General features: G+C 60.3%; 2 protein-coding genes across 4 annotated transcripts in view; both read left to right on the top strand.

Moving 5' to 3' along the window:
- CFDP1 (craniofacial development protein 1) overlaps nt 1-6,036 on the top strand; it is a 66,339-nt gene extending 60,303 nt beyond the window's left edge. The window contains exons 7-8 of one of the 2 annotated variants that reach the window (XM_062007661.1): nt 175-247; nt 5,291-6,036. In XM_062007661.1, coding sequence (XP_061863645.1) covers nt 175-247; nt 5,291-5,341 — 124 coding nt within the window. In that variant the 3' untranslated portion in view covers nt 5,342-6,036. The remainder of the gene's footprint in view (nt 1-174; nt 248-5,290) is intronic. The other variant, XM_062007663.1, reaches the window with a different exon arrangement.
- A 6,495-nt stretch (nt 6,037-12,531) lies between these two features.
- BCAR1 (BCAR1 scaffold protein, Cas family member) lies at nt 12,532-19,300 on the top strand. 2 transcript variants are annotated; one of them, XM_062007339.1, is made up of 7 exons: nt 12,532-12,610; nt 13,567-14,253; nt 15,389-15,547; nt 15,759-15,863; nt 16,247-17,395; nt 17,628-17,717; nt 18,030-19,300. In XM_062007339.1, exons 1-7 carry the CDS (start codon nt 12,599-12,601, stop codon nt 18,543-18,545), a joined length of 2,718 nt encoding a protein of 905 aa, XP_061863323.1. In that variant the 5' UTR covers nt 12,532-12,598; the 3' UTR covers nt 18,546-19,300. The 2 variants fall into 2 exon arrangements, with proteins under 2 accessions (XP_061863323.1, XP_061863322.1); XM_062007338.1 differs by lacking the exon at nt 12,532-12,610 and having other exon boundaries at nt 13,279-14,253.
- Nucleotides 19,301-21,061: the final 1,761 nt, after the last annotated feature.

The following is a 21,061-nucleotide window of genomic DNA, read 5'->3' as shown; positions in this document are numbered from 1 at the left end:
TTCTCTTCTCTTCTCCTCTCCTCTCCTCTCCTCTCCTCTCCTCTCCTCTCCTCTCCTCTCCTCTCCTCTCCTCTCCTCTCCTCTCCTCTCCTCTCCTCTCCTCTCCTCTCCTCTCCCTTTTCCAAAAGTCTCTAATTGGGAGGTATGGGGGTTTTTTTGGTTCTCTTTCTCCAGTGACACATTCCAGCTGTGTCTATCCTCCCTCCTCCTGCATAAAGATGTGTGCAAGCCCAGAGCAGCTGGCAAGGTGCGTTGGAGATGATGGCAGCCCGGGGTGCAGGTTGTGTGCATCAGGCAATGTTCACTCCAATGAACTTAATGGAAGTGTCGTAAAAGTAAATGGCGGTGCTGTAAATAAAACAGAAAGTTAATAACATGCGCTGCAGGGAAGGATCATAAAATCAGAAGCAGCATTTCCACTACAAGGGCTTTGCTAAGCTCTGGGGAAACGTAACAGGCTTACTGGGCAGCTCATAGAGTGCATTTTTATTGTCAGCTGTTCTTTTGCTCTGCAGGAAAAACACAGAGCTGCTGCATTCCAACAGATTGCATGTTGAATTTCAAATAGATATTTTGTAACTGCTGGGATTTTTTTCAGGCTGGCCTTGCATTCTTCCACAGCTCCCCTTTCCCCTCACATCTGCCCAGATACCTCTCTGGATACTTGGCCTTGAACAAGTAGAGCAATTCAGTAGGAGGGCTCGAGAGGGACAGGATGTTCCTCCCAGAGCCTCCAGATCCAGGGAGGTGAGGGATCTGCCTCACGTGTGGGTGTCGTAGAGCACGTGTGCACCACATCCTTACCAATGCTCTCTGTGGCATGGCAGATGGCACAGTCATACCCACCCTGTATCTGAGGACCTCCATTGAAACGGCCTGTGCTGGGAGCCTGGAGGCAGAGCTAAGCTCTATCGGAGATAGAGGAGGGTGATCTTCTCCCACAGAGCCCTATCAGGAGCTGCAGGCTGCTTTGGGAGATGGCACCTCCAGGAAAGGGTCTTGTTTCTCTCTGTGATCTTTGGCTGGCTTGTTTCAATGGGATGTGGGTTGAGGCTTTGCCTTACACAGATGTTAACAGCTTTGGGCTCTTGCTGCTCTAGACTCTGGTAGTACCACCATTAAAAGCCAGACTGTCTCAGGCCAGTTGCTCACACACTCTTTCTTCTCACAGTTGGTGGAATTAGGGACCATTTCTCTCAGCTAGACTGTATATATCCTAAACAGGCCAGCTCTGCATGAGTGTTTTGGGGCATCTTCTGCTTGATGAAGCCTATGTTGATCTTTCTTGGCCAGTGCTGTTTCCTTTCTCACCCCATGCATGTAAGACAGCTCAGTCTTCATGCCTGGTAAACCTTTCCCAGAGATGCCAACATAATGGGCCTTGAAAGCTGAAGAGGGAGCAGCACATTGAAAAGATGAACAAAGCAGAGCAGCAATTCTAAGAGCATCTGTAAGCTTGGACAGCTTTGGGTTTTGTTGCCTACCACATCCCAGGCTAGAAAATCCTCTGATCTGTTAGCAGGTGGTTTTTGTCATTAAACAAATGAGACATGATGCCTTGGTCACTTTAGACACTCCTTCCAAATCTATTTGTGCCAGTCAGGCAGGTAATGGCGTGGGGACCAACTGAGTATCTGCTCATTGTGAACTGCAAGTTCACCTTCAAGGTGAAGGAAGGAAGGAGGGAGGAGCAGCAGTGGATACACAGCCCACTGTGTTGCTGCTTACAGACCACCTGTAAACCATGGTGTGAAGTGTGCTGCCCCAAGGCTGCTGGAGGGGGCAGATCACACAGACACAGCTGCTGCCAGCTTCAGGTCATTTTGCAGGAGACCCTTGTCCCTTCTGCTCGCAGCTGCCTCTTCTCCTTTCATAACATAGGCTCTGCTCACCCTTCAGTGGGCAATCATTTACACATCTCTATGAAAACCATGATGAGCAGTTGTTAACCCTTCAACCCAGGTGAGAGGGAGTGGGGTCTTGCCTTTGTCCCTAGTGCTGGCTGGGAAACTTTGGGTCCCTGCCTGTCCTGCTTTGTAGTTGTAGGTGTCTGCCTGGTGAGGGAAACCACAGCTTGGAGGTGTGGAGGTGCCTGCCCCATGCCATGTGTGCCCACACACTGCAGAGATGCAGCATGCCTGTCTCAAGGAAGACAGGAGGCATTTCTTTTTGCTCAGATGGGAAGGCAGTCTGAATTTCTGTTTTTTCTGGTAACTTTCTGAAGCCTCTGCTTACAGCCTGGAGCTCGTGTCTCAGACCTCTCTGGCCGCTGGCCCTGCTTGGCCAGCATGACAGCAGCCAGCTGAGCAACAGGACTGTGCAGGGCCATGGCATCTTTCTGCTGCTCTGCAGGGTTGTGTCCACACTTGTCTCTGACTTCCCAGCAGCCCCAGATGGTGATTTGCATTTCCCCAGCAGCCGGGTCCCGGCTTTTGCAGCCTGGTTGTATCAGATCCTGAGGGCCTGTCCTGGATTTGACAGGAGGGGCTGAAGTAAGGAGCAGAGGCAGCTATCCCCTTTGCCGTCAGCCCCTCTGATGTGCTTTATAAATGGAAATGTGTAGCGGCCTCTTAATTGGGCCACCTTTGTAGGGCAGGCCCAGTGGGGAGCAGCCCCTGGGTGACTGATGGTGACAGGGACAGGCAGCACCAATGAAACCCTCCCCAAAGCACTTTGCAGCTGACCTCATTAGCAGAAACAACCTCTTCTCCCAACAACCTTACCTGCCTATGCTGTGGATCACAGCTGCCTTGTTTCCACATGGGCTAATAATTTACAGGAAGATATTGATTCAGGTAGCAAAGGTTATTTTAGACAAGCAGAGGAAGGGTGTTTGTGCCTCCCTCGTGCACTTTGCACTGCCATTGGGCAGGGCCTTGCTGGGGACCTGCTGGGGACTGGAGATGGAGCCACGGCTCAGGAGCAGGGGCTGGGGGCAGGGGAGCTTGTGTTAGCCCTGCTGCTTCCCTGCCCATGTCCCTCTGCACCTCCAGCCTCCATGTGCAGGCAGTACATGCCAGCTTGGCTTGTTCCCAGGCTGCCTGCCCCATAAACCCTGTGCCTTGCGGGGTCTGCGCAGGCCCCTGCTGTGCCGTGAGACCACATTCCTGGCTGCTGATCTGTATCCAGGCCCTGCCCAGAGCCCAGGAGGAAGGCACTGACCCCTTGCTGGTGCTGGGAGAAAGGAATCACAGAGTCACAGAATGGTGGGGTTTGGAAGGGACCTCTAAAAATCATCCAGTCCAACCTCCCTGCTCAAGCAGGTCCCACCTAGATCAGGTCACACAGGAACGTGTCCGGGCAGGTTTGGAAGCCTCCAGAGAAGGAGCCTCCACACCCTCCTTGGGCAGTCTGGGCCAGGACTCCCTCACCCTCACAGTAAAGAAGTTTGTCCTTAATTGGAACTTTCTGTGTTCCAGCTGTTGTCCATTACCCCTTGTCCTGTCCCTGGACACTACAGAAAAAAGTGCTGCCACATCCCCTTGACAGACACCTTTGAAATACTCGTGTTAGTGAGATCCCACCTCAGTCTCCCCTTCTCCAGGCTGAACAGCCCCAGGTTCCACAGCTTTTCCTCATAAGGAAGATGTTTCTCTCCCTTGGAGTCCCAGAGGGGAGTTTCATGTTTGGTATCTGGAGCTGTTGCTGCCCCAGCAGTTGGGGTGTTCCCCGTTAACAGCCATAACCCCTGTCCCGGCTGTGGTTGCGGTTGGTGTTGAGCAGCAGAGGGGGAGGAAAACCACACACCCAGCGATATGACACTAATACACAACGTGACCCACACAACTTCCTTCCTGTGGCCTCTCTGAGCCCAGTCCCAGGAGCAGGTCACCTCCCTGTTTGTGGGGATAAAGGGAAGCGGCACTCCCCTGCCCACCTTTCCTGAGCTGACGTGGGGAGGGGGCCACAGCACACAGCCCTCTGTCAGAAAAACACCTCCTCAGGGCAGCACATGGGCTGTGCTCTGCCCGGCCCCTGCCCCTCACAGCACGAGATGGGCTGACCCAGTTGTGTCAGTGTGAGACAGGCTGAGGCTGCGATGGGCCTGGGTGGCAGCGGGGATGCGCTGCTCATGGGCTTGGGGGAATCACTCTCTGCAATTCAGAGTGGATGAATTCATTCCCAGTGACAGCTGGGCGGGCAGGGGTGTCAGGGCCATCCCTTGCAGCAAGGGCAAAGGCATCCCAGTGCTGGGAGCGCTTTCAGCACCGGGTCAATAGCTGCAGCGTAAAGCAGAGACCTCATCACCAAAGGCAGCAGAGCCCCTCTGTCCTAGAGGGATGGCTGCTGATGGTGGCAGGGGGCTTCAGTCTTCCTGTGCATTTGGGTCTTGGGCACCTTCATGCCCTCTGGCAGCCATTCAGGAGCCTGGAAAACCCAGAGAGCCCATGGTGCTCATCTTTCCTGCAGCCTTTGGTCTTGCCTTTAAGCAGTGGGCTTCTCTGGTTGCAGGAGAGCAGTGACCAGCAGAGAGAAGGGAAACGTTCTGAATCTCACATGCTGGCCCCAAGCATAATGACCTTGTCATAACAGCCCAGTGTTTGCCACCCTGGAACAAATGCAAAACAATTGTGATGATTCAATTACGGCTCCTGTTTTGAATTGCAATTTCACTCCCTCTGTAGGTTAATTAGTAGCACAGCCCTGGGCTATCTGTGGCCAGGGTTTGCAGCAAAGTACATTAAAATTCAGCTGTGTGCCATTAATGAGGAGCAAGGTGCTTTTCCAGGCACAGGCAGTACTTGCCTTCCTCCTTCCAGCCCCCAGGTACAGTGCTGAGAGGGAGAAGTAAATGCTCAGCAGTGGTTAGGAGCTGGTCTGTGGCTGGGAAACCCCTGGCCTGAATCCCTGAGCTGCTACAGGCCTGCTGGGTGATGTTGTCTTTGTCCCTACTGCTCCCTGTGCCTGTTATCAGCTTGTACCATGAGCTGTGCTCCTGCAGTGGTGTTTGAGATGCTTTCTTTGCTTGGGAGCCTATGAACAGGGTCACCTGGGCAGTCAGGGCAGCGTCAGAGTTGGGTTGTTTGTGAAGGTCATTTCTCAGCCTTAAGAGAAAAGCTGGAACCAGAGGCAACGAGCCCATATCTCCAGCCTATGGGGACACTTCAGGCCTCTGCAGGTCCCCTAGAAGACAGTGGGAACACCCAGGGCAGTGATCAGCTGGTGGAGAGAGAGGGAGGGAAGCAGATGATCCCTTCCTTCCCTGTTCATCCCTTGGCGGGGACTTTGCCCCAGGCTGGGGGCAACACTGTCCACGACAGGCACTACTTCAGCCTCTGCCCCCCTGCAGGTACATCGAGAGGAAAGCATTCCTGGAACGTGTGGATCACAGGCAGTTTGAAATCGAGCGTGACATCAGACTGAGCAGGATGAAGCCCTGACGTGCCGGGGGTGGCCGCGGGGATCCCGCTCCCTGGCTGGGAGCTGCCGCCGCCGCCGGACCACCCAGCACAGAAACCATTCTGCACCCAAGACTCAGCCTGTGTGTCTCAACCTACAGGTTTTTCCTTTTACTGTAATAGTTTGGGGAGGGTATTTGTCAGTGGGCAGGGGGCACTTTGAGGGTTAACCGGTGACAGAAGCGACCTGCATGATTCTGGCAGGCAGCTTTCCAAGGAGAAGAGATGGTGGCACCCATCCTCTGCCAGCCCTGGCTGGTTCTGGCAGCAGGAGTAGCTGCTGAGGCTGGGAGGGTACTGGAGCCTGGGTTAAGGCTCAGCAGGCGGATTGGGTTGCGAGAGCAGAGCTGTGGGAAGGTTTGGTGGCTGCTGTGGGTGCGCAGGCTGAGGGCTGGAGCCCTTCTCCCCACTCTGCCAGCTCTGCAGCACTCCCTGTCCCTCCGAACCGTGCTCTTGCCTGGACAAAGCTGAACTGTCTGTACTTGTTTGTGGGGTCTGATGATGCTGGGGGGGATGTTAAGCAAGGCGATGAAGAAATCCTTCCTTGTTCATGCTGTCAGGAAGATGGGAGCAGCTGCAGCAGGCAGGATGAGCCAGGATCTGAGCATTCATGTGAATAAAGTGTTCCATCCCAACACTCTTGCACGCTGGCAGCATGGTTTGTTTGGGAAGCAGAGGACAAAGAAATGAAGGGTGACATACAGTCCTTGAAGGAGTGTCTCTGTGATTGTGGAAATGGCTTCTCAGAGGTGTGCAGTGCCTGCCTTGTTAGCAGCCTGAGGGCAGAGCAAGTGCTGGTATCCTGTTCCCTTTGCAGTGTTGGCGGTGGATTCAATCCAGAACTAGGAGGTGATGGGAGCAGTTCAGTCCTCCTGTGTCCTCATTGCTGGAGTGAGGAGAGCACCCAAGGCACAGCCTCCCAGGGCCTGCGGTGCATGGCTGGAGCTGGAGGCCAACACCACACGGGCCCCTCAGCCAGCCCCTCCGGGCCCCTCTGGTCTGGAGCTCAGCACCTCCTGAGGGTTGGCCTCTGCACATCCCCAGAGCAGAAATGCTCACAGGCCTTTCCCCAGGGGCCGCTGGGGGCTCAGTGGGGCAGCTGGCCCTGTACCAGGGAACACAGCACAAAGCCCATCCCTGCTTAGGGGATGAGCAATGCCACTGCTGCCCTGGCCCCTTGCCCGCACCTCTGAGCACAGTCTCAGCTTTGGACTTATGTGTCAGCTGCTGAGTCAGCCCTTGCTCTGTGGCCCTGTTTTGGGATAGAGGAGAACAAAACACCACCTGCTCAGAGGGAGCTGTGGCCTTTGGTGCCCTGTCACTACAGAATTGGCTGTTTCAGATCTGCTTTAAAGGAGCCTGTAATTGGACAGAAACAGAACAATGGGGGTGATGTTGTGTTTTCATCTCCAAACACTTCCAAGCCGGTTGCTGCTTTGCTTTTGGTCACAAAAACGACTAGAGTCACTGTTTAGAGCACCATTGTGAGGAGGTTTCAGCTCAGGTCTCCTGGCTGGCAATGAGCAGCCTTGGCTGGACCTCAGAGGGGGCTGCTGTGTCAGGCAGGCACTGCTCCCACACCCGGGCTGCTGTCCTGCTTAGGGGGCTGGGGCAGAACCACCTCTGGTCCTTTCTCTCATCCCCACAAGCCAGGCTGGGGAAGCAGCCAGATCCTGTCCTGTGTGCAGAGTCCTTCCCCACAGGGACCTCAAGGCAACCCTTGAGGCTTGTTTTGCAGCAGTCCCCCACTGAGGGCAAGGGGCAGGGGCTCAGCTCAGACAGAGCAGCTGCAAGTGGGGCTGGGAGGGCCAGGCCAGCCATCAGCACAGGGCAGAAAGCAAGGGAGATGCTTTGCCTTTTGCCACCCTCTGCTCTGCTGGGCTGGGGAGGAGAGGAGGGGATTCTGGGCATCCTCTCTGCCCTGTGTTCCATCGACTGTGATCTTGAGTATCACATGCTGGATGGAGGTGGGGAAGGGTCATGTCAGGCACCACAGGCTGTGTTACCTCAGTGTCCAGCTCCCCAGGGCCTGCTGACCAAAATCTTTGCCCCAGCGTGGTGTCCTGGCTGCTGCTGTGTGCTGTCTGCCATGTCAGGTTGCCAATGTGGTTGCATTTTAGGGCACATTCTAATCCAGCAGCTCAGCAGCATCTTGGGCTGAAAAGTAGGTTAGAAATGGAAGATAATTCTGTGTGTTGTGTTATCAGCAAGAGCTGAATGGAGATGCAACAGGGGAACCTCTGGAGACCCCTAAGGCCAGAGGCACCAAACCCAACCCCACTCTCAAAGCCTTAAAGAGCTCCAGGCTGTGTCCAGAGAGAGCCCTGCAGCAGCATCAGGCTCTGGAGGGCTGGAGGGGACAGCTTTGGATTTACACAGGGGCTCACGGTGTATCAGTGGGCTCTGGCCAGCACAGCCCCCGCAGTGACCCACAGCTGACGGGATCCTGCCTGCCAGCCCAGCTCTGCTCCCGGCCTCTGCTCTGGGCTTTTTCCTTCCCTTCAGCTGAACAAATGTGGAAAGTTTTTAAATCTTGGAAGGAACCCGACCTGCTGGAAAAGTGGGATTTGACAGCAGTGGCCGAGAGCCTCGGCTCCTCTTGCTGGGCTCCACAGCTGGCACAGCACCCTGTGCTGGGCTGGGGCCGTTCCTGGCTCAGCTTGGCTCGGCTCAGCTCGGTGGTGCCGGACTGTGGTGCCAGCTCCTGGCCTGGCAAGCCAGGACGGGCTCGTTGGGACGGCCACAGGCAGCCTCCAGCCCGGGGCTGCTCCTTGGCTTCCTCCGTGCGCGCTCCCAGCGTCCCGCGTGCTTGCTGGGTTGGATCATGTATTCCTCGCCTCTCTTTCCTGAGGACGAGGAGTGATTTACAGGTCTCCAGAAACACACAGCTTGGCTGCTTAGGAAGGAAAAACAAAAAGCCAAAGCCTGACTCTTCTTGCTCTTTCCATTGCCCAGCCGCTGTCCATGAAGGGGGGTGGCCCCAGTGCCTGCCAGCCCCCGGCATCCCCACTAGGCCTGAGCTCTATGGGAGGAGCAAAGCTCCCAGGAGATGTGGGTCCCTGTTTCATGATGTTTCCACCTTGAACTGTCTTCTCCAAGATGCTCACCTGTCCTCCATGGGTTGGGACCAACCTGGAGTATCTGCATGGGATAATTTTGGCCCTGCAAGACTTCATGGCCTGAGCATCACCTCACCCCAAGGAGCTCCCCCTTCCCTTCCCTGGCCGCCTGAAGGGGCCCCTTGTGCGGCTGGGTCCCAAACAAGGCAGCGATTGTGTCTGTGTGCCCCGACAGTCGGGGTTTCTGCTGCGGCAGCCGCGCTCCAGAGACACAGGAAAACCAGCTGCATCCAGCCTGTGCCCACGGGCTCACGCTGGTTGAGCTGCTTGGTGGGGTTTGGGGACGCTGCCCAGGGGAGCCTCTCATGGGGCTGCAGGAGTCGTGGGCAGGGAGGTCACATCATGCATTTCAAGCTGCTTCGGCAGTGGGAACCACCATTGGGCTCCTGTGGATGAAGGCTGGCTGTGGCCACCCTGTGGGGTTCAGCACTGACAGGGGGTAGCAGGGCAGCTCACAGGTCTCCTACCCCATCCCAGCCAGGGTCCCCACACGCAGCTGCCTCATGCCGGGGGCGGGTGCTGGTGTTCAACTGGTGGCACAGCCAGCAAGCCCAGCCGGGGCAGGGATCAGCGCCAGCCCTCGCCAGGGGATGAGTGGGGACATGAACAGAGCTGCTACTGTTGGGACAGCCTGAGGCCTGTGCTCTGCCTGAGCTGCTCTGTCGATGAGGGGGTGCCCCACCATCCCATTCTCTGGGAAGACGAGCGTCTCCTCCACCATCTCTCCTCCGCAGCTGAAAACCACCCCAGTGCTTGGGAAAGGCATGGGGATAAATCCTTGCTGCTATCCTGTTGGGGCTCGTGATATTACAAGCCAAGAGAAATGTCCTCATTATTTCCAGAATATTGAAGTCTAATAAATCCCGTCCTGCCTTACAGGATTTATTTCTGTGTTCATTGCCAGGAGACTCAGTCCCGTGTAATCCTATTGCTGCTCCAGGAGGCAGGAAGCAGCTTTCCAGAGCGGAGACTGGAGGCGCCGTGGGCAGGAGCTGCAGGCAGGAGCAGGCAGCCCTATCCAGAGCTGCTGGTCCCCACTGGGGATGGCTGCAGCCCCACACGTGCCCCAGTGCCACCCCCTTCCCTGGGATGTCCTGCTGTGCTGCAGCTGTGTCCCAGTGTGGGGTCACTGAGACCCATTTGATACATCACAACACTGGGCCAATAGGGCATTAATCAGCAATTAGCTGATTAACACAAGTGCAGCCTGCTCTCCTGGTCCCATGCATGGCCACGGTGCTTCCCCAGACCCCTGCTTGGGGATCCTCTGACACCTTCCCAAGCCAGGACCTAGTGAGCAAAGCTGGGCCTGGCGCAGACAGTTCCCCCCACAGGCTGCGCAGTGTGGAGCCAGTCGTGCCTGGCTCGCTGCATGCTGGGGACTCTCCCAAAGACAATGACAGACACATGAATATGGCTGGAAGTTTTGCCACCAAAGTATTTTCCATAGCAACTGTTGCTGGGGCAACCTGCATCCCGAGTAGCCTCCATCCTGGAACACCCAGCCCTGTGTCTGGCAGAGCTGGAGCCTAGCAAGAGCCCCAGTTTGGGACCAGTGGGGCCTATGGTGCACCCCACCGCCAGTGCATGGAGCTGCGCCGACCCAGCTCTGAGCATCCCCAGCACTGAAGGGCCCCCTTAACGCTCCACTTTTCATCTCTTTTTTTTTGGCACTTGATTTTCACAGAGATGGGAGAAGCCAAAGGGAGACCTGTTGGTGCCTGTCAGCCCCCAGGTGCTTGGCTGTGGAAGCAGGCGGCTGTGGGAAGTGTTGCCAGCTCAGGGTGCTCTGCAGATGCAAGCAGAGATTTCAACTCTGATGCACCAAAAATGACCAGGATCAGGTATTGTCATGGAATGTTTTGATCTGAGTGTCTCCATGGAGAGAGGGAAAAATTAAACCCCTGCTGCTTTTAAGTACCACAGTGGGGAGTTCACAGCCTCCTGGCACCAAGCTGAAGCCATGAAGTGACGGGTTCACCCTGAGGACACCTCAGAGATCCCAGGAGGGACCTTTGCCCAGCTGTGCCCTCCTCAGGGTCTGCAAGGAAAATGTACTGTGGCCCCATGGGATTGTCTGCAGTGGCAGGAGAGCTCAGAGCCTGTCCCAGGGATGCTCATGGGGCCCAGCCCCTGCACTGTCACCACTGCCACCAGAGGAGGAAACCACAGTCCTCTCTGTGTGTCTGCCGGGGCAGCTGCGGTTTGCAGGCAGAACCGCAGCCCCTACCGCTGGGTATCTCCTACCCTTCCCGTGCCTCAGTTTCCCCTTCCGCCAGCATTGCCCGGGGGATGCCTCTGAGCAGGGGCCAGTGTGGGGAGGTTGCAGGTGCCAAGGGACGGTGGTGACAGTTCTTAAGGAGCAGAATGAGCCTTGCTTTTTGTGGAAGGAAATGTGTTTGCAGTCTGGCCTTAACTCCACTGCCACATGCCCACATGGCACAAACGTAACCCCAGAGGGTGAGAGTGGCTGAGAGGAAATGCCACGGTGAGGGAACACGGGCCCGAAGCACGTGCACGGGCAGAGGTGCATTCCCGGCCCGCCTCGGCTCACCAGCCCGCAGCTCTCATGGTGCCTGTGGCTGCCAGGCACCCCTCACACAGGCCTTGCCTTGGCTCCCTGCCCCTGCGTGGGCCTCATACACTTGCTGGGAACCCCATGTCCCCTCCCTCTGCCCCAGGCACACTCGCATGTGATGCCACGCTCCTCGCTGCATGCACGCACCCTGCTCCTGCATGCAGCTGCTGTGCTGGGCCACGCTTGCTCAGCCAGCAGCACATGCTCCCACGCAGCTTGCAGGCTCTGTGCAGCTCTGCTGCATGTCCCACAGGCCATGTGCCTCCATGCAGCTTGCACACGTCCTGCAGCTCACACACACCCATGCAGCTTGCATGTCTGGTAGATCAGGCAGGCCCATGCAGCTTGTCCGTGCCCGTGAAGCCCACATGCGTGCCTCCCACGTGCTCCCAGCTCGCAGGAAGCCTCACAGCCACCCTCCCAGCCTGCAGGTACCAGCAGCACTGGAGCTGTGGGCAGAGGCAGCAGCTCAGCATGTGGCAGGGTTGAGCCTGGGCTCGCCAGCTGTTGGGGTGCCAGTGGGCCACATAGCCAGGCCATTAGAACAGGCTGGGTGGGCAGAATGCCACGTGGGCAGTGGTGTGCTGTGATGTGCACCCTGGAGCAGCACACAGGCTGAGGCAGGTTGTACAGCCAAGGGAAGGCAAAGAAGGAATAAGGCTTTAAACCCAAGGGGTTTCATTCCAATTCCACCCCAGGTGGGACTGTGGTGACCCCTCTCCCACCAGCCAGGGATGGTGAGGAGCTGCAGGGGAGCAACACCACTGAGCCCTCATCCGTGCCATCCCCCACTGTGTGCACCTCTGCCGCAGTGTGCACACACCACTGAACACACCACCTCACACACACCCATCACACGTGCAGCCATTGCACCCGTAGCCCCCCCTGCATGCCCCTTACACCTCCTTGTCCTTTAAACACTGACCATCTGCCCAGTGCACCCCCTTACACACTCGCTGCAGGCCTGGTGCACACACACCTGATGCACACTGTTCACATGCACCTTCCCCTGCAACACCTCCCTCAGACACACACGTGTGTGCCCAGGCGCGTTTCGTGCCTGTACCACATGGCCCCATCACACTCCCCTGCGGGAGCCTCACCATCAGATGCCCACTTACCTCTCCTTCCACCCCCCAATACCTCTGTTAGACCCCCGTACTGCCTTCCGCCGTGCTCAGTGCACCCCCCCTACGCCGCCACACCCCCTCGGCGTGCCGTCTGCGCGGCGAGCGCCCCCGGCGCCGTTCCCCCCGCGGCTCGGGCGCTGCCGGGACCCCGCGGCCGCTCCCGGGGGCCGCTCCGGCCCCGCCCCGGCCCGCCGCAGCCCCGCCCCCGCGGGCGGCGCAGCCAATGGGGGCGGGCGGGGCCGCGCGGGCGCCGCGCTATAATGATCCCTACGGCGCCGCCGCCGCCCGCGCGCCGCCCGCCCGCCCCGCCGCCCCCGGCCCGGCCGCGGCCCCCGGCGCCCGGCGCTCGGGCCGGAGCAGCCCCGCGGGAAGATGAACTACCTGGTGAGCGGGGGAGGGGCGGGGGGTCGAGGACGACGCGCGTGGGCTTCCCCCCCCCCAGGCGGGGCGCCGGGGTAACGGCTCACGGGTGCCCGCACTACCCCCGGCCTTTGCCCGCTGAGGAGGAGGAGGAGGAGGAAGGCCGCAGCCCGGCTGGCCCCCAGGAGCCCGGGCGGGGCCTCGCCCTCCCAACTCCCCCCTCCCGGGGCGGCCGAGCCCCCTCCTGTGACCTTGGCCCGGCTGTGCCGGGCCGGTGAGGGCCTGGCCCCGCGGTCCGGCTGCCCGGCGGCTGACGGCGCTCCGGGACCCGCGGGGGGATTCCCCGGGGCCACCGGCCTCCCCAGCCCTCGGCCTCCCTGCCCGGCTGCGTGGGCGCCGGCGGAAGCGGCAGGCAGCCCGAGCCTCCCGGTGCGGCCGCCGCGGGGAGGCGGCAGAGCCTGTGGGTCCGGTCCCGCCATCCGGGGCGGCGGGCTGCGGCCTGTCCCGCCGCCGCCATGGCACCGGTGGGTCCCGGCGGGGGCCGGAGAGCTCCGGCAGGTGCCTCCGGGCCATAGGTCGGGAGGACGGGCGGGACGCGGGGGCCCGGGGCCCGAGTCCGCCACGGCTGGAAGGGGCCCCGGGCCCGGCGGTGGCTGGCGTGGGGATGGCTGCGGCTGACTCACCGCCCTGGCACTTCCTCCCCGGCGGCAGCGGGAAGGGGAGGGAGGAAAAGCAGCGGTCCCCCCGAAACCGGGGAGGCGGAAGGGCCCGGCCCCTTCCTAGCACCACCTCCGGGAAGGATGGGTTGAACTGCAGCGGGGAAGGAAAAGGCGGCTGGAGCGGGGAGATCCAGCCGGAGGGAGCCGCTCAGCAGAGCCCACGGGGCTCCGTCCCGGCGTTGGGCGCCCTCGGCTGCCGGCATGACTCCGCACCGGCCGGCGGGGCCCGGCTCACCGCCCCGGCGCGGGGCTCTCTTGCAGAACGTGCTGGCCAAGGCGCTGTACGACAACGTGGCCGAGTCCCCGGACGAGCTCTCCTTCCGCAAGGGCGACATCATGACGGTGCTGGAGCGCAACACACAGGGGCTGGACGGCTGGTGGCTCTGCTCGCTCCATGGCCGTCAGGGCATCGTCCCCGGGAACCGCCTCAAGATTCTGGTGGGGATGTACGACAAGAAGCAGCAGCAGCAAACGCCTGGCCCGGCGCAGGGGCCCGCACCGCCGCAGCCGCCGGGGCCCCAGCCAGCTCTGCCTTACCACCACCAAGGGGGCTACCCCTCGCTGTCGCCTGCCTCGCAGTACACGCCCATGCACTCAGCTTACGCCCCCCAAGGGGACAACGTCTACCTGATGCCGGTCCCCAACAAGGGCCAGCAGGGTCTGTACCCGGGCTCAGCGCCCACTGGACAGTTTCCGCCTGCCCCGGCTAAGCAGCCGCCCGCCTACCCGAAGCAGACGCCTCCCCACGCTTTCCCAAGCCCCGGCCAGGAGATCTACCAGGTGCCCCCCTCCCTGGGCCAAGCGGCAGAAGCGTACCCTGGGGGCTCTGCCAGCCCTTCCCAGGATGTCTACCAGGTTCCTCCCTCGGCCGGCCAGGCTCAGGACATCTACCAGGTGCCTCCGTCATTGGACATGAGGAGCTGGGAAGGGCACAAGCCCCAGGGAAAGGTAGGATGGGGGCTCTGGGGGGTGGCAATGTGATTGCAAGGTGTTCTGTGGCCCACTGTGGCGAGTGGGTGCTGAGACTGTGGGACTTTGGCTTATCTGCTCAGCTGTCTCTTAGAGCAGGCAGTCCTTGTGCCTGTCCTGGGGAGGTTGTGGGTATCTGTCCTCACACTGCTGGCCGGAGCAGCTGCACCAAGGAGGTCCCCAGCGTGTCTGAGGCTACCTGAGTGGGGGTGCACACAAGGCACAGGTAACCCAAAAGCTGCTTGGAGATGCCCCATGGCCAGATTCTGCTGCTATGGAGGAGGCTGGTAGCGAGAGTGATGCTGAGCTGTTTTTCTTCCTCTTGGGAGCACAGACAAGGGCAGGCAGCCAGTGCCAGCATGTATTGGCCAGGCCAGGGAGCTTGCCAGTGCTTGCTGACTGGGTTTACCAGCCAGACAAGAGTGAGCCACCATTCTGTCCCCAGCGTGGGGAACCCTCTCATAGAATTCAGGGCAGCCTAAGGGCTACAACCCGAACACCAGGCTCCTCCTGGCTCTGCCCCTTCCCTGGCACGTCATTCCGAGGAAGAGTAGCGAGGTGCTTTTGGCATCGTGTTTTCTGGGAAGGCTGCTCTGAGTCACGCCCTTGGGAGGCAGCCGGTGAGAGGGAGGGCTGCCAAATCGTGGCCAGGGCACAGGGAGCATCCTAATAGGCAGAGCCAGCCGATTCCTCGGCCCTTCTTGCCTTGGCATCAGCTGGGCAGGGTGCCACAAGCCTCAGTGTTTGTTGCTCTCGTGTCCTCGGCATACAGAGGTGGGCACCTAGTCGCGGTCAGGGCTCTGCTAACACCCCGCCGGCACTGGCAGGTCGCTGCCTGCGGCTCGGTGCCCGGCTCGGCCGTTCCCTGGGCACGCCGCGGCCGTGCCGACGGGGCTTTGTCTCTCGCCGAGGCTCCGCTATAAATAACCGGTGAGCTCATCCCCGGAAAGCGGCGCGGCCCCGAGCGCCCTCCCGTGGGCACCGGCTTGGCCGCGCCACGCGTTCTGGTGCGGGAGCAGCACCCGGCGCCTCTCCAGCCCCAGGGCCTCTGGAGGAGGGGAGATGGGCTGTGGCGACTTGGCAGTGACCATCTCACCCGCTTTCCTCTGGCCAGGTGCTGGTGCCCACCCGCGTGGGGCAGGTGTACGTCTATGACTCTCCCAAGGGCGAGCAGGATGAGTACGATTTCCCCCGCCATCTCTCTGCGGGCTCCCAGGAGATCTACGATGTGCCACCCGTCCGAGGAGCGGTCCCGAACCAGTTCAGCCAGGAGGTGAGGCTGGGAGGGGTCACTGCCTCCATCCTCCGGCATGGGAGCTGCCCTGGAACAGCCTGGGATGCAAACCCGGACAAATTGTACCCAAAGCTGGGCACATTGTGATCCTCGAGGCTGCTTCTGGCACCTCCATCTTTCCCAGACAGTCTCTGGGAGGAGGTGGGTGCCCAAGCCATCCCTTACATGCCATCCTGTGTCCCCCTTTTAGGTCTACGACACCCCCCCCATGGCAGTTAAAGGTCCCAATGGGCAGGACCCCGGGCAGGAGATCTACGATGTGCCCCCCAGTGTGGAGAAGAACCTGCACCAAAGCGTAAGTGCTGCTGGGAAGCTGTCAACTACCTGTGTAAGACACACGTTGCAGTGAGAATTCCCCCAGGGAGGTCATGGTGTCACTGGCACTGGAGGCTTTGGAGAGGGGAGGGGATGGGGGGGCTGGATGATCTCATCTAGGAGCTGAGGTTGGACCTGCTGCTCTAGGGTTTGATGATTCCCACCCCAAAGGGGATTTGAGGGGCTGGGGGTGCTGTGGCAGGGCTGTGCCAGCCTCCCTGGGGGCAGGGCCACCAGTGAGGCATGTAGCCTCATCCCCAGCGCTCAGCAGCGCTGGATGGTGCCCGCCACAGCACTGCAGCATGGTACAGCCGGTCTGTGCCATGCGGCCCGGGCCGGCTCCCAGCAGCGCTGCCCTTGCAGGTGTATGACGTGCCACCCTCGGTCAGCAAGGACGTGCCTGATGGCCCCGTGCGGGAGGAGACCTACGATGTGCCCCCTGCCTTCGCCAAGCAGAAAGCCTTTGACCCCTCCCGCCACCCCCTCATCCTGGCCCAGCAGGAGCCCTACTTGCCAGAGGACGTCTATGACGTGCCGCCGGCAGCTGGGAAAGGTGCCCCCGAGCCACCGCTGTCCCATGAGATCTACGATGTGCCCCCCAGCCTCAAGAAGCTGGGAGGACCAGCCTTCCCTTCCCAAGAGGTGTATGACGTGCCCCGGGACCTGCACGCCCCAGGCAAGGGCTCCCTGGACTCAGAGGGCGAGTACATCTACGATGTCCCGCCGCAGGTGGACCGTGAGGCCAAAGGTGCCGAGGCCAAACGCCTCTCGGCCTCCAGCACGGGCAGCACCCGCAGCAACATCTCCACCTCCTCGCTGGATGTGGTGCCCGTGAAGGAGCCGGCCAAGGGAGCCAGCAAGGAGTTCTCTTTGGACTTGGATGCCGCCATGGAGACGCTGGCCAAGCTCCAGCACGGCGTCGGCGGCGCCGTCTCCTACCTCATGTCCTTCATCGGCGCCAACTGGCGCAGCCCCGAGCACATGGAGGCCAACGCTGCCAGCATCCGCGGCGCAGCTGATGGTGTCCGCGCCGCCCTTCGGGACCTGCTGGAGTTTGCCCGGGGGGCGGTGGGCAGCGCTGCCCAGGCCTCTGACCGTTCCCTCTACACCAAGCTCAGCAAGCAGCTGCAGAAGATGGAGGAGGTCTACCAGGCCCTGGCACGGCACGGTCAAGCGCTGGATGCTTGCCACTGGGCCCCGAGCGCCCTGGCCGGCGGCAAACCGGGCACGGATGATCTGGAGCACTTTGTCATGCATTCGCGTGGCGTCCCCGATGACACCAAGCAATTGGCGTCCTTCCTGCACGGCAACGCCTCTCTGCTGTTCAAACGGACAAAGCCAGCAGCGGAGAGCAGCGGCCACGGGCCCCCTCACCCCTCCGACAAGGCCAGCAGCATCCAGTCCAGGCCTCTGCCCTCCCCTCCAAAGCTGCTGGCCCAGGAGTCACCTGATGGGCCGTACGAGAACAGCGAGAGCGGCTGGATGGAGGATTACGACTACGTCCATCTCCAGGTGGGTGCGGGTGCAGGGGGCTGTTCCCACAGGAGGGTTTTGTGCCAGTGGCTCTCTGCCACAGGGGCACCAGGTGGCTCTGACTGTGGTGCTGCTTCTGCCACCCACATCTTGCTTTTACCCTCCAACTTGAGGACTGAGGGGACCAGGGGTGTCACAGAGCAGGTGGGAGCTCACCCCTGGTAAGGCTGGTGTGACTGACCCTCATGTCACACCCCTTCCTTCTCTGCAGGGCAAGGAGGAGTTTGAGAAGACCCAGAAGGAGTTGCTGGAGAAAGGCAACATCATCCGGCAAAGCAAGGACCAGCTGGAGCACCAGCAGGTAACGGAGCCAGGGTGTCTGGAGGCGTGCCGCTGGGCACAGCTCTTTAGGGTGCATCTGGGCTCTTCTGCATGGACCCCCTGCTGCTGCTCTGGACCATGGTGTCCCCTCTTGTGAGGCTGTCCCTGCAGTGGGTTTTGTCCCACCTTCCCTGACAACAGAGAGGTGTCAGCACCTTGCTCCTGAGGGGCCTGGCACTGTCCCTTGTGCTTTTTGCGGGGGCACAGCCATCAGGTGGGGCTGGTGGCTCTGGTGAGGGGAGTGGGTGCTGGTTCGCTGGCCATGGTGCCTCACACCTGTCCCCTCCCGCAGCTGAAGCAGTTTGAGCGGCTGGAGCAAGAGGTGACGCGCCCCATCGACAACGACCTGGCTAACTGGAGCCCCCCACAGCACTACAGCCCGGCACGCGGCGGGGGGACCCTGTGTCCTGCTGACCGCCAGCTCCTGCTCTTCTACCTGGAGCAGTGTGAGGCCAACCTCACCACTCTCACCAACGCCGTCGACGCCTTCTTCACCGCTGTTAGCACCAACCAACCCCCCAAGATCTTCGTGGCACACAGCAAGTTTGTCATCCTCAGCGCCCACAAGCTCGTCTTCATCGGGGACACGCTGTCCCGCCAGGCCAAGGCCCAGGACGTCCAGCACAAGGTGATGCACTACAGCAACCTCCTCTGCGAGATGCTCAAGGAGATTGTGGTGACCACTAAGGCGGCTGCCCTCCACTACCCTTCTCCTGCCGCCTCCAAGGACATGGTGGAACGGGTCAAGGAACTTGCCAACAGCACGCAGCAGTTCAGGATGGTGCTGGGCCAGCTGGCAGCCATGTGATGGCCCTGGGCTGCTGTCCCCTTCTCATGGCCCCAGTCCCGTCCCCAGACTCATCCCGCTTCGTGAGAGCCCTCTCTGCCTGGTGTCAGTGAACGTGTACATAGGGGACTCCTACACACACAGGTGGCCTGGGCTCTGCTGGTAGAGGGATGAGGGGCTGCAGCCATCATCCCCCTTCCTCGTCTTCCTCCAGCCAGCCAGAGGCCAGGATTGGCTTTGGAGCTGTGTTCCTAACGAAGCAAAGCTGGGAGGTGGATGTGTGCCTCCATGCTGCCCTCTCTACAAAGCTGGCAGCTGTTCCTGGGGGGAGGCTGTGGGGCCATGGCCCTGTTGAAGGGAGGTAAAGATGGACCTGGCGTGTGGGGGTGATGCTGTGGCTAGCCTGGCATGTGGGGATGATGCTGTGGCTACTCCTCTCTCAGGGCGGGGAGGGGCTGCCAAGAGCTCTGTAGCTGCCAGCGGATTTTAATGGTATGGAAAGCACCCCCTGTGGTGGGGCAGGGGTGGGTTGTCCTGTCTCCCTGCAGGGGGGGCTGTGGGGAAGGGTCCCCAGGGGGTGGGGGTTGGAGCAGGAGGTTAACCTGTGCATTCTCATGTCTCGGGTTTTGCTACTCAAGCACCTGTAACCGCCGTGCAAACCGAAATTGGTGCCTTTTGAACACAGGGGAAGCTTCCGCTGGTTCCCGGAGCTACGGAGTCTCAGCCACCTGAAACTCAGCCCCCTCCCCCCAGGAGCATAAAGATTTGTCTAGAAACCCTCCCCATCTCCTGGGTATCTGTGTGTGCTTGCCTGAGGCTGGGGGGTCCTGTTCCCACCTCCATGCAAGAATAGCCATAGTCCAGGGACAGTGTGGGTGCAAATGGCTTTACTGAGGGTCTCCAAGCCACTGGAGTGGGGATGAGAGAATCTGGGGGGAAAAGGGGAGGTGATAGTGAAGGGTAGGAAGGCCACCCCAGCCCTGAGTGCAGTGGTCTCCTGCCCCGCTGGCACTGGGGCTCCTGTATCGCCCCTAGTGAGGCTTCAGCAGGCTCACTAGGCTGTGTAGCAGGCTCTGTGGCACATGGCCCAGTGCTGCCCATGCTCCTCAGGTCAGGCTCCAGCCACCATTCAGCCCCATGATCCTTATGTGGGAACTGGGACTATTGTGTTCAGAGACTGAGGGAGAATCTCATGAATAACTATCTAAATGGTGGGGAGCAGGAGGTTGGGACATTGATGGGATTTTTTTATGGTATCTAGCAACAGGACAAGGGGTGATGGGATGAAGCTGAAACACAAAAAGTTCCATTGAAACACAAGAAAAAACTATTTCACTGTGAGGTGAGGGAGCCCTGGCCCAGGCTGCCAAGGGAGGGTGTGGAGGTTCTTTCCTTGGAGTTCTTCAAGACCCACCTGGACATGTTCCTGTGTGACCTGATCTAGATGGGACCTCCTTGAGCAGGGGAGTTGAACTGGATGATTTCTAAAGGTCCCTTCCAACTTCTCCTGGGATGGGGCTGGGCAAGGACTCACAGCACCCCTGGACACCTGGCCCTCACCCTGGGACCTCCAGCCTCCATCCTGGGTACCCAGCCCAGGCTGCAGGATGCTTATGGTTCTGCTATTTCTTGTTCTCAGGCCTGGGACAGCCCTTGTTCCATGTGCGTGGGAACTGAGCAAATGACCCTGAGCCAATGCATCCATTTTTTGCCCTGGTGATATGCCACACAGCAATTCCCAGTCCCTGCCTGGGCACCCATCCATGGCCTCATCCTAAACCTCAAAGCTGCACCATGCCCCCCAGTACCATACATCATCCCAGCACAGGCCTGCCCCCCAAGTCTATAGGTGCAGGGACATGGCATGTGCCCAGGGTGCCCCATACTGAACCTGACCAGCAGCCCAGCCCCAGTGTGGGTCTGGGTTCCCTGGCAAACCACGGGGCATGTCCAGGATCCCTGGGAACAGTAACTGTCCCTCAGGGACTCCACGAAGTCGGGGGCAGCGGCTGCTGTGGAGGTGATGAGAACCAGGCCGGGCGTCATAAGTGCAGGACTCTCACCCATAGCCGAGGGCACGGGGCCACTCGGGTCCGTCCCTTGGCATGGACCTGCCCCTCGATATCCGCCCATCCCGCCGCGACACACGGGACTCCGCGCCCCGTCCAACCCCACCTTGGAGCTGCAGCTCCGGCGCCCCAGAGCCGCCCCCAGCCCGAGTCCCTGCCCCAGAGCCGTGGCGGGGACGGCCATGGTCGGGAACGGGACCGGGACGGGGACCCTGCCCTCCTCTCCCGCCCCTCGTCCCTCCCTCCGCCGCGTTAAGGTGGCTCCGGCTGTCCCCGCACCGCCTGGATGTCCCCGCACCGCTCTGCTGGCCCCAAACAGACCGGACGGATGTCCCTGGAGGCCACCGGCTCCCACCTACCGCCGCCTGTGCCCAGCCTGCGCGACGGTCCCTGTGCCTGCACACACACTCCCGCCTCACTGCAGGTGCCAGGCCAGCACGGGATCGCCCATGCCCAGAGCACTGTCCC

Source organism: Colius striatus, chromosome 14 (genome assembly GCF_028858725.1).
Source record: "Colius striatus isolate bColStr4 chromosome 14, bColStr4.1.hap1, whole genome shotgun sequence".
NCBI classification, from domain to species: Eukaryota; Metazoa; Chordata; class Aves; order Coliiformes; family Coliidae; genus Colius; species Colius striatus.
Note: the sequence above shows the minus strand (reverse complement) of the source record. Positions and strands in the feature narration are given on the sequence as shown.

Bases quoted from the DNA above. Each gene is read 5' to 3' on its own strand.
- BCAR1 (XM_062007338.1), top strand. From the start codon at position 13,507: ATGACTCCGCACCGGCCGGCGGGGCCCGGCTCACCGCCCCGGCGCGGG. The intron at 17,396-17,627 runs GTGGGTGCGGGT...CCTTCTCTGCAG, and splicing joins ACGACTACGTCCATCTCCAG to GGCAAGGAGGAGTTTGAGAA. The intron at 17,718-18,029 runs GTAACGGAGCCA...CCCCTCCCGCAG, and splicing joins ACCAGCTGGAGCACCAGCAG to CTGAAGCAGTTTGAGCGGCT.